Genomic DNA, 12,810 nt, shown 5'->3' with positions numbered 1-12,810 from the left:
TCAATAAAATTATAACGTTAAATAACTCACAGTGTATTTGTTTGGGTTTTAATATAATAGTGATGTGAAAAACACTCTTGATATAATATATTAAGTATACAAGGAAGTATAAAATATTTATAAAGCAAAATAAAAATTTTGCACAAATAATTATATATTCATATAAAAACCTTAGAAGCAACCCTTCCCAAATATTTGCAACCAACTCTCGCTACAATATTACTCTCAAATAAAATTTTATCTTCATTCCTTTCTGAGGTTTCAAACTTTTTCACAATGTGCATAAATTACTTTGTAATGGAAAATTCATAGAAATTTTATTAAATATCATATTACAATATTCAATGTGATTTCATATATGAATATATGAATATTTAGCAATGAATTCTAATGATAAATATAAAAGAAGCATTAGAAATGCACTATAATGTCACGTTACAAAACCCCACATATTGAAAGCTTATCTTCTAATATAGCATATAAAAGGTTAGTCCATTTTTATTTTTCCCATCACAGCCTCCAGTCCCTGAAAAACCCAACTGCCTAATAGCTTCAAAGGGAACAGAGCAGACGGCATCCAAATGAATTAATTCTTAGCGTTTGGGGTGATTAAAAAGGTAGATACGTATACATGTGTCTCGAGAAGAGTTACAAAGTCCAATTTCCAGAGGAAAATTCAAAGTCACTTGCAGGCAAGAACAGATGGGCGGGCGATGATCCATCCACACTTCCAGAGTAATCGTCAATGACTAGAACTCCCAGCACCAATTCCTAAGACCTTACACAAGTGGTTTGGGACCCATGCTGCTCCTCTATCTCAAGCTTCAATCATCATTCTTGGGATGTAACAGAGCCAGAATCCACAATGAAATAGACCGGGTTCCTACCCAGAAGGTTCCATCAGCCCCCTGCCACCAGACCACTCTGCGTCCTTCCTGCCTGGAGCTCCACACTGCTAGACACCTCTTGATCTCTTTCTGTGGCTTGCTGCACATCTAAACGCCTAGTGTGGTCAGTCTCTCTGCCCCGTGTCTGTGTATGTGATATCCACAAGGCTCTCTGATCCTTGCTGACTCCAGGATCTGCCTTTCCTTCTTCCAAACCGCACCCTCTATCAGGACCCAGATCTACAGACTCCCGGCTTGCAACTTCATAGCTCAGTTCACATCTCAAAAGAGGCCATGACTGTTCCTACCATAGTTTATATTCTAACAATGAAAACAAGGGGGTAAATATGCTTTTTCTCCCCATTTTCAACCTACATCTGGCTTAAAACAAGAAATACATTAAAAAATCATTGAACAAGCAATTCTCATTTTAATTTTAATATATGGAAAGAGCTTCGCTGTTGGCACTATGCTATATATAGTTCTTTTTTCTCTGACTAAATGAATATAAAGTTCACTAGTCTTTGCAGACAATCCTTCCCTATCTTCTTGACCTTTCCTAAAGGTGTTTTAATTTCCTCTTCTTCATGGATGATAATTGTGTCATTACTTTCATGAGATGCTTTCCCAAGACATAGTTTGGAAAGTGCTTAATCGTTATAGGTCATTTTCCACATTGTGTTATCAAAACTATTATTGCACATTCCAGTAACACCACCAATGCTGAAAGACTTGGCCATGACACTCAGCACTGGACACAGACTAATTAAAGGAGCATTTTATAATGTGCTCTTTCCCAGTCATATTTTTTATACAGAGCTAAAGGAATTTAAAAATTATAAATATAGAAGCTAAATAAAAATAAAGGCATGCTATCCTCACCACGAGTCAATGTAAAATATCAAGATTTCTTTAAATTCTGTGTAAGATGAATGTTTTAAAATGCTTTTTTGGGCCTTCACAGGACACATCATACATAAAGTACTCTGTGCGGGTAGCTTTGCCCAGAGTGGAAGGTCAGAAAGGTTTTCACTCCTCCTTTCCCCTCTATTGAAAATAATAACAAAAGTGATTAAATGCAAGAAAACTTCTGATTTACTACCTAGAAAATCAACGATATTCTAAACAATGGTACTACAAATTTCCTCTAAAATCAAGAATATGATTGCAATCCTTGTACAAAGTCAAAAACAAAACAAAAAACAAGAGAAATTACTGTAGCAACAGAGTAGCTAGGCTTATAAATATTGCCAACCTAAGGAGTGTTCTTATTAGTATAAATTACTTGGAGTTTTTAAGTAAATTGACTAGAGTTTTCTTAACATTGTGCCCATAATTCTGTACATATTTTATACCTTTCTATATACATTTGTCTTCTAACTTCATTGCTAAATAGTGGAAGTCAAACTCAAATCTGTGTCTCACCCAGGGGAGGTAGAGTTCTAAACACATAGTTGGCATCTGATAAACGCTACTGAACAAATACAATGAAATGAGACACTGGCATATACTATTATATGCCTAGAATTTCTATGTAACCTACTCATTTTTAAATGTACTTTGCTAGTTGAATTATTACCAAAAAAACCACATTTATCTGAGTCATAGAAATTTACAAAGCTCGATGAACTACATGAGTTCTAAAGGTCTTTAAAATGTCCCATAGTTGTTCTAGCTTATACAGGAAGACCCATTTGATTAGCAGCTTTGGAATTGTGTGAGGATCAAAGGAAACAATAGTTAACTGAAGGAAAAGAAATATTATTTTGAAATAAATATACTTTTAGGAAAGTCATGGTTTTCTTGAGAGCAAAGGAAGACCATGTTGACTTAAGACAAAATACAAAGACAAGGTGACACAGTATAAGTGAATATAAATTCTTACCTAATCATGTAGACCAACACTGTGATGATTAAAAACAATGAAAACACACAGGCAAAGATTAGGATTACTGCTGTCGGGCAATCACAGGCCAACAACACTGAGCTTCTCGGAGTCACACCCCTCCACATGGGCCACTAGAGCACTGTCCCATGTCTTCCTGGCCACTGTTCCGCCATGGTCCTGACTCACCACCACCTTTTCCAGAGTCAACAAAATTTCACTCTCTTTTCTCATTTTGGTCTCATCTCACAGAGTCACAATCTAGGTCTTAACATTAACAGCCATTACTTTCAAATTCTTGATTTTGAGCACACAGCTCTCAAGCTATCACCATCTTTGCACACTCACTGCGAGTGCATGGTCACTAACAATTTTTCGCCCCGCTTCCATTCTATGTCAATTCCGAGATCCATCACGATAACCACTGTCTTGCATCCCTCATCACCACTGCCTCCCATACCCACCTCTGTTTAGCTCAGCTCACTCCAAACAGGTCCAACTCAAATGACCTGACTGTGCCCATCTGACGAGAAGGGAAGAAATACCACAGTTTCCAACACCAAGCCACGAGGTGACCTGAGACCATGTACTTTGCCTCATTCTCATTCTCATGGATGAACTGTCTTTGTTCCAAAAGCCATTCTCTTCACTGATGCACTGGCTCCCATCCACTCTCATCTACCCAGTGACTTTTCTCTCTGACGTTATTCCCCCCCTTTCAAGCTTCATAAATTTCTTTTTCTACGGGTCACTGCCATCATCATAGGGATATCTCGCATGCTTAAAAAATGAACCCCTTCATTGTTCTTACCTTTAAGCCACCCCCCCTTTTGGGCTGCTATATGTAATGAATGGCTATCAATTACCCTCTCTAAGTTATTTATCCAAATCATGTGCCGGAAGTCATCACACACTCGACCTCCATCCCCTCTCCTCTTCTGGTGAAGGACAAGTGTTTACTGGAGAGGAAATCGGAAATAGGTACCTCTCTCTTAATGTCCCATAGAGAAACTTGATAACTTGAAAATGAGACAGACACGTCTGAAATACAGAAAATTACCCACAGAGTATAACATAAATCATAGTTCTATTTATGTTAATATGAAAGTGTCAAATTCACCAGTTAAAAGCAATCAAGATGGGAAATTAGAACAAAGAAAAAAATCAATGAACACCTTTTCATGGAGTAGTCCATGGCTGCTGGGTTCCAGGACTCTAGGACTCAGGTTACAAATATCTTCATCATGCCATACATGTCATGTGGACACATTTCATGACATAGGGCTTGGCATGACGTAAGTTCATTCTATGGTTATAAACCAGAATTTATTTCTATGCAATGTTAACTGCCTGCCTAAAAACTTACATTATTAGTCTCTGTAATAACTTATTCCAATAAACTGTCAAACTGAGTGTTCTTTATACATGTACTTGATTCATCTTGATTGTACTTTGCATATATAAAGTGCTCAATACATTTAATGAATGAGTAAATAAATTATGCAACCTATCACTTGGCAGTTAGCTCAGAATATATGCCTGCTGTGATAAAGAATGACTTCTCTCCTGCAGAACTGATGTCCACAGAGACAGCCCTAGGCTAGATAGCACATAGAGTGATGCCATAAAATTTCTTCTTTCAAACTTTCTAACTTAATAAATAGGACTTTTGGTCAAGAAATCTACTTCCCATTAGCACCTAAAGAGGGCCAGGCAAGCAATAGGCAAATGAACATATTTATAAATACATTACGTACATAATTATTAAAAATCATAAATACATTTAACTTCAAAAGTCAGTTTTCTTTCAACTCAGCTATTTTTTTTTTTTCAAATATATTTAACTTAGCTTTGGCTCCATACCTAATAGTCTAGACCTCAGGAAAAGAAATGATGGAAACCTTGAGAATAACTGAAGATGAAAATCTCCAGTGAAGGAAAAATTGTTTGTTTGCATCAGGCCACCCCAAGGAAGTCCATGGACCTTGCTGCTGGCTGATCTGGCCTCCATAGGGGCACACGCTGCCCACAGGACCCGAGGCATGAGCCTCAGACATGGAGACGTTCAGTTGTTCCACCCCGCTTCCAGAACAGACTTCTATGCCTGGTCACATTAGCTTCCTGCCACAAAAATTCTCGCCTTTGCCATCCCAAAATGAACACTGGACTTTTTTAATTATTCGAAAAAACTCTTCACAGTATGTGTTCATCCAACCCTTATCAAGGATTTGGAGAGGCCATTTTATTTACACTAATGTATTTTTGCTTTAAGTAGCTTATCCACTCTCTCGACTACAAACATCGCTATCTCAGCTGAAAGAGCATCTCCTATTATCCAACTAATATCTAGTCCAATCTTCCAATTCTTTCTCCCATTCCTTATATGCTATCTCCATCTAATTGGAAACACACAGGGTAACCAATATTGATAATTTGATTTATTTCCTTCTACACTTTTCTAGATGTTCATAGACATAAACAACAAAAATATTTATTGTTTTTTAAAAAGCAGCATAATATAATGTTGTGACATTACCTTTCTAAAGTCCTCAAGGAATTTTTCCAAGATGTAACTTATAGCTCCAACTCATTTTATTAACAACTACGTAAAGAGAATATAGCTTTTATATAAAAGACACACCTTAGGGAGCCTAGGTGGCTCAGTCAGTTAAGCATCCGACTTCGGCTCAGGTCATGATCTTGCAGTAGGTGAGTTCCAGCCCTGCATTGGGCTCTGTGCTAATAGCTCAGAGCCTGGAACCTGCTTCAGATTCTGTGTATCCCTCTCTCTCTGCCCCTTTCCCACTCACACACATATGTGTACACTCTCTCAGTCTCAATCTCTCCCTCTCTTAAAAATAAAACAGTAAATAAAAGATATACCTTGCTTTACAAGTCTTCATCAATTAATATTGTTCCATATTTTTTCTATCCCAGAAAACTGTGCCATAAACACCTATATACATAAAATCTTATGTTCTAGGTCACCCATTTGTACACTACCTATGTCTAAGCATGACTAATCAAAGGCTATTGAACACTGTAAATGCCAAATCAGAACAACATGTCATTTTAAACAGAGATTACAGCAATACACATTTCCATATGGCGTGACAAAGAATGTGAATTTCCTCAAACCTTAACCCTTAGCTAGATTATAATATATACTATTTTTTAAATGTCTATTTGGTAGATTAAAGAAATCATTTCCATCCTGAATTTTATATCTCTGATTAGTACAGTAGAGTGAAAAACATTTCCTTCTATTCCCTGGCCTTTTGCATGTTTCTTCAGTGAACTATTGTTCATATTTTTTTGCCTAGTTTTCTATTCTGTTATTTGTTTTTCCTTTTTTCTCATCAGCATTAGGAAGCATTAATATATCAACACTTCATCGTATTTGGGACACATAGTTCTCCTGGCCTATTTTTTTTCTATGATTTTATGTTGAATGTGTCCTTGTGATTCTGAACCCTCAGTTATGTCCTACAGAGAGAACGTTCTCTCCTTTTTTGGACCAACTGGACACTACCATGACAAGTGTTTGGTAAGGTCAAATCTCTCTACCAAAATTTTCCTTGTTACTTTCACATATGTATCCTTTCCCATGTGATTTTTACACTAATTTGTTCCAGTTTGCCAAAGAGACAATCAGCCATAAGATCCTTAGTATCACAGCCTAAAGTTTACACCTTTATTTGGGAAAGAGTACAATTATTATGACAATCAAGCTCTTCTCTACAGTCTCATAGCATTCCTTGCCATTTGTTCCTAATTACTTTATGTCTTTTGATAAAATGCGATTCTTTACATCAGACAGGTCTTATCATTTTCTTGTTAAGTTTATTCCTCCTGTTTTATATTTTGTCCCTACTCTAAAGTTCCTGGCCCAGTAACATTTCCCAATCATACCTGAATATAAAACCGTGGCATACACCAACTTCAACAAAGCACTAGCTTATCTTCAGTATGGGAACTGGCATGAACCTCTGCTCCTTTCTTCTATTAGTCCATAAAAATAGTCAGCATACAGGGTGCCTGAGTGACTCAGTCAGTTAAGTGTCCGACTTTGCCTCAGGTCATGATCTCACAGTTCGTGTGTTCGAGCCCTGTGTAGGGCTCCATGCTGACAGCTAGCTCAGAGGCTGGAGCCTGCTTCAGATTCTGTATCTCCCTCTCTCTCTGACCCTCCCCTGCTCACACGGTCTCTCTCTCAGAAATAAATTTAAAAAAATTTAAAATTAAAAAAAAAAAATAGCACACCCATGAGTGGGCTTTTGGAACCAAACTCATCAAGGAATATAGCCTGCATCACAATTTCCTGCTTACAGACCATTTTCACAAACCAGATTATCCAATTACTCTACTCAACTCTGCCTTGTGCACCCACTTAGCCATACACTTCCTGACCTGAGGGCACACTTTGACTGAGAGCATCATCGATCCCTTTTGTCAATGGATCTTTCTGCAGCTAATCTATTGATAGCTTGACCACTACTACTGCTTATACAGTATCCTGGAGTCATATAACCCAAACACAGGATGCTTTTTCAATTTCTTTTAAAAAATATGATTTATATTCTAGCACATGCTAAAAGAAGTGAAAAAAATCTTGATTTCCCAGCATTCTTTGATTATTTATCACCCTTTATTCATAAGAAACATGACTTTTCTGAAACAAAAAAATTTTTTTAATTCTAAGACTTCAGACTTTATTTTCTTATCAATTTTTAAGGCAAAGCATTGTTGGGGGAAGAAGTGTTCAAATTTTAATTTATTTTATAGGGAAAGTTCTAAAATGCATTCTTCCAGGTCTCTCTCAGAAACACTGGAGAGACCAATTCACCTTGACCCAACACAGAATTCATCTGCTGTCACAAAAGCTACTTTTTTAGACGTATGTGTCTATTTTGATGGTTGATTAGACTTTTTATTTACTAAAGACCAATGATTTGGCCTCAGGCATTTGGCAGTATTAAATGTCAGGTCCATCACCAAATCTGCCAAAACGTCACCTATATAGGAAATTTTGACTATAAAGTGGGTTTTTTTTTTTACCTCCTAATATTTTTTTCAATAAAAACTGCCTAAATCATGAATAAAAACATAAAATATATTAATCCACTCTCCAAAGCCAATTATAACCACATTTTAACATTTTTATACTAAACACCAACATTCTGCTAGAAAATCACAAGTTTCTTTCAACATAACTGAGTTATCCTCGTTCATCTGAAAGAACAACCTCTAAAGTGCTCCCGTAAGTAGGTCACAAAAGTGGAATGTGTCTACCTGTTCTTTGACCGAGGCAAGGATGGCAGACGTGGTCTCCGTTTCTGAGCCATCCCCATTGGAGGTGGTCAGGCCAGGGCTCAGGGAGCTGGTCTTCTCTGAGGTTGACGAAGGCTGGTCTGGGACAGGCATAGCTCCTGCAATGCAGAGGGACATGCTTAATGCAAAGTGAGATGTCGCCATGGCAAACAGATACAACTATCAGGCAACTTTAAGCAGTGCCCTTCAGAAAAATGAAAAGTATGAACTACAGAGAAGGCGCGTGACATCATTATAGAACGGGAAACAATACAAGTAAACAGAATCATTTCTCCTTTATACACCCCAAGTGTATTCTAGGATACACTCACAATTTTGTATTTTGTATTTGAAGTAGGTGAAAAAAGAATTAATAATAAGCCAAAAAAGGACTAAAGAAATGAAGAAGCACTGAGTCTTTTTTTTTTAAAGCCAGTTGATCTACTTTTATTTCTGTTTTATGTAATTTTATTACTTGTGTATTGCTATATTTCCATCTCAAAAGAAAATCTAATAGATATTCCTCTTTATAAGGAAGTCACAAAAATAAGTGATCAATAATTTAGAGATGATTAAGGAAATTCATGAATTAATATAAGAAGATTCGTACTGTGAATACTAAATACTTAGCCCACTCCACAAATATTTACCAAGTTCCCTGTCTGTGACTGACAGCAGACAAAAGCTTTCTAAAGCTGCCAAGGCTCATTTGCCACAGTTCATTTTTTCTGTGTTTATAAAAGAAAGAAGAAACTCAAATAACATCAGCTCAATTCATAAATGGACACCGTTGGGCAGGTTAAAAACAGCATCCCAAACGTTGTTTTTTCCCATTATCATTCCCAAATAAATAAACAAGTAAGACTAAAGTACTTGTTGTATACATCATCTAGCAATACTCATTAGCAGGGGAAATAATAATTAACCAATGACAATTTTTCCCAGGGCACTACAAAACCGCTATTCAAATAAAAGTCCAGGAGTAAATAAAGGTTGTTTTCTTGCTTCCAATTATCATATTACACGCTCCTCCAGGAACCAGTACCACGTGAATGTTAAGAGTATTTCCTGTTGTACTACATCTGAGCAACCCGGCTTTTATGGTAAACAACATCATTTTCATAGGAACCCTCGCACAGTGGTATTAGCTATATTTGCTGGCAGTTATTAATTTAGGGCTGTGCTATCTGAAACAGATCCTATTATAGAATGTTCCTTAAAATGTATGAAAAAGTAGTCATCTATTTTTTTTTGTTGGACATTCCAAATGACTTGTTTTCATTTTTTAAGCAAATTTTTAAATAATAACACCAATGATGATAACAGCATTGAAAAGATAAGTCTGTTACAAACAGAATTTATAGGAGGTTTTGGGAAAATAATGTTAGCAATCAAGATCTGAGCAAAGAGGAAAGATCAAGTCAAATATAGTCTGGCATAATGTGACCACGATTAAAAAGCACAAGGTATTTTAGGTGATGGATACTAACAAGATGAAAGTGATTTAAATGATTATAGTGGTGAGGCTGGGAAGATAGTAATAAAGTAGTACAGTTTTATATTCCACTTGCTTCCACATGTAGTACCTTATTTGATCAAGCCTCATAATTATGAGGATTTAGATAAACAGATCAACAAATGCTCTGCCCAGGTAAAAGAGCCTGAAAGCCAAGCACTTCTAATAAGAAAAACTTTGAGAGATGGGGGGCTGGGAGTAAGGGCAGAGGGCAAGAAGAAAATGGCAGTTCTCATGTGCAAAGTCACCCCTCTCCCTGAACTTGCACCTCCGCCTGTATCTATGTCACTGGCTTCTAAAGAGAACTCTACCCAAGGATGGTCTCAAGATAAGAAAGGATGGGTCTTATATATTTTAAATTACTTTAATTTTCATGTTTTCTAAATTTAAAAAAATTGAACATTTATTTATTTTTGAAAGACAAAGAGAGACAGTGTGAACAAGGGAGGGGCAGAGAGAGAGGGAGACAGACTCAGAAGCAGGCTCCAGGCTCTGAGCTGGCTGTCAGCACAGCGCGACGCGGGGCTCGAACCCAGGAACCGTGAGATCATGACCTGAGCCGAAGTCAGACGCTCAACAGACTAAGGCATCCAGGCGCCCCTCGTGTTTTCTAAATTTTATCAGGCCCATGTGAATCTAGGTTCTGGACCAGCGTTATTACCAATGTACTTTTTGACAAAGAAATCGTCGAAGGTCCCAGTTATTTATATAATCGGGCCTAGAACCTGGGTTTTCTCCCTCTTTATTCCTATTTTAGAATCCTGTGATGTGTTGGCCTATTTCCCATTACCTGTGGTGCTGCCTCATAGATGCTAGTCTACACACCAATTTCTATAAAATGTTACTCTTAAAAGTAGGAGCGTAACCTGTCATAATAAAATATGGGATTTAATAGGCATTGAATCAAGGTATACCCCAAGGCACTGGACAACTCTGACCCACACACAGTAAGGAATAATTAAGTCTGTTTATCTTTCCCCCACCCCCTTCTCCTAATAGCAATGACAGGAAAAAAAAAAAAAAAAAAGGCAAAAGCGTCAAGGCTTAGCCCACCATCCAGAGTTATTGCTAGTCAAGGCAACCTCTATGCCTGAATGGAAATGACTTGAAATAATCCCCATGGCTTGAAATTTTTCACACCCAGATTTAATTTGCCCACTGGCCATCCATGTGTGTGAGTAAGACTGCCCAACCTCCACCCCCAATCCTCTTAGCCCAGAGCGAGAGAAGAGAAGGGGGGGCCACATGAAGACCACCAGAACTGAGCCGTGGACTCTCTAATAGTAAGTGTAAAAAGCTTTAGGCTTTCTGACTTGGCAGTAAATGGCCAAGCACTTTAGTTTTAATTAGAACTAATCCACCAAAATGAGGAGATAATCTGTGCTAAATCCAGGAAATGTGGAAAATGTAGAGAGACAATAAGAAAGGAAAAAAAAAACACAATAGAGGAGCAATCCTCAGTGATTCTGCCATCCGAGATAAGTATATTTACTTTGGGGTGCTGGTTTAGGCTTCTCTGAATTTTTTTTTCTGATTGAACACATTCTACGTAGTGGGTGTGACATAATGGAGAACTAATATTCTCAATTTTTAAAATTTTGTTCAACAACATAGCATGAACTATTTCTTATGGCAACAAAAAATATTCCACAGTTTAAAAATGTAATGGATACTTAGTATTCATAATGCACCATAATTTATTATCTCTTATTTGTAACTTTTACCCTACTTTTATGTCTGTGACCTTTTCAGTAGATAAAGTGGTGTTAATGGAATGAGAAAACGGCGCAGGTTTCAGACGCTGGAGAGCCAAAACTAATTTTCCTGCTGCCAGGCTGGTTCCACAGATCCGCCCATGAGAACGTCCCCTCTCCACAATGTGAACAACACTGGCCTTTGGTGTCCGCCCCTGCTTTCACCAATTTCATACAGAAAAATTGCATCCCTTTGATTTTGTTTCTCTTTGGCAACAAGTAGAGTGGACATTTTCCTATAGATTTATTGACCCTATGTACAACACCTCTTTTTCTCTTTATACAACGACTATGTAAGAAGTCTTTCTATAGCTAGTTGGATGCTAATCTGCAAATATCTAAACTGCATTTTAGACGGAAGCATCTTCAACATGAGAAAAAGAGACAATAACGAGGGACAAATACTGTCACATGCCAGTGGGTTTGTTCTCTAGCAGAATGTGGTACTAACAAATTCTACATCCAGAAAACACAAAAGCACAATCCATGCATGAGCAGTGTTATAGACTCAACTGTGTTGACTCATACTCCCATCCCTGGCCTCACCTCTGCCCCAAATCCATATGCCGAAGCCCTAATGCATAATGTGACCATATTTGGACATGGGGCCTTCAGGGAGGTNACACTGTTTTCCAGAGGGGCTGCACCAGTTTACATTCCCACCAACCTCCCTCCCGTTTCCAGGGAGGTCATTTAGATTAAATGCCGATATAAGGGTGGGGTGCATATGGGAGTAACTGTTGCCCTTACAAAACAAGAGGAAATGACCAGAGCTCTTTCTCTTTGCCTTGTGGGGACACAGAGAGAAGCTAGCCGCTAAAAACAGGCTCGTACCAAGCCAGCATTTCGATCTTGGACTTCTGGCCTCTAGAACCATAAGAAAATACATCGGTGCTGCTTAAGCCTCTCTGTCTGTGACATCTTATCATAGAAGCCTGGGGTTGGATTGTTCTCAGCTTCTTTCTCTTGTCTCCCTCAGGAGGCGAGCACGGGGGCACTCGGGAGCTGACGTTAGTAGATTGGTACTACCCCGTACAGCTCTCTATGGACACCTGCTTCCAAGATGAACTACAGGCGTCAGGAAAATGCATGTGCTGCTTCAAGTCAGCAACCCGGAAGAACCAAAGCTTACGAGAGGGCTGTGCCTCACTGGCGTGAAGTAAGCCTACAGAACAAAGCACTATCTTAACATCCGTGGGACTTTCACAGGTGATGCTGCAAGCAATTCAGAAAAGTTGGCTCGGATGATAAATAGCAGAAGCAGGTAGCCCTCATATGCAGAACACCCTTCTCAACTTGAACTCTTATGACCATACATAATAAGACTTCATGACGTCCAAATAAATATTCTAAACTTTCCTTTTCCAAACATGAGTTTGGGATATAAACTTACATGTTATAATCTTATGTGAACTTTAGAAGGCCAAACTCCCTTGCTCTCAACTCAAAAACCGCGTT

At 38.0% G+C, this 12,810-nt stretch overlaps 1 protein-coding gene across 1 annotated transcript in view; it reads right to left on the bottom strand.

The window, feature by feature from the left end:
- The window catches only part of CTNND2 (catenin delta 2), a 784,902-nt gene extending 776,706 nt beyond the window's left edge, over nt 1-8,196 (bottom strand). Inside the window, exon 1 of the mRNA XM_077749452.1 lies at nt 8,065-8,196. Coding sequence (XP_077605578.1) covers nt 8,065-8,196 — 132 coding nt within the window. The remainder of the gene's footprint in view (nt 1-8,064) is intronic.
- Nucleotides 8,197-12,810: the final 4,614 nt, after the last annotated feature.

This window comes from Crocuta crocuta, unplaced genomic scaffold (assembly GCF_008692635.1).
Source record: "Crocuta crocuta isolate KB4526 unplaced genomic scaffold, BGI_CrCroc_1.0 scaffold89, whole genome shotgun sequence".
Taxonomy (NCBI): domain Eukaryota; kingdom Metazoa; phylum Chordata; class Mammalia; order Carnivora; family Hyaenidae; genus Crocuta; species Crocuta crocuta.
This window is presented reverse-complemented; position numbering and strand designations above follow the sequence as displayed.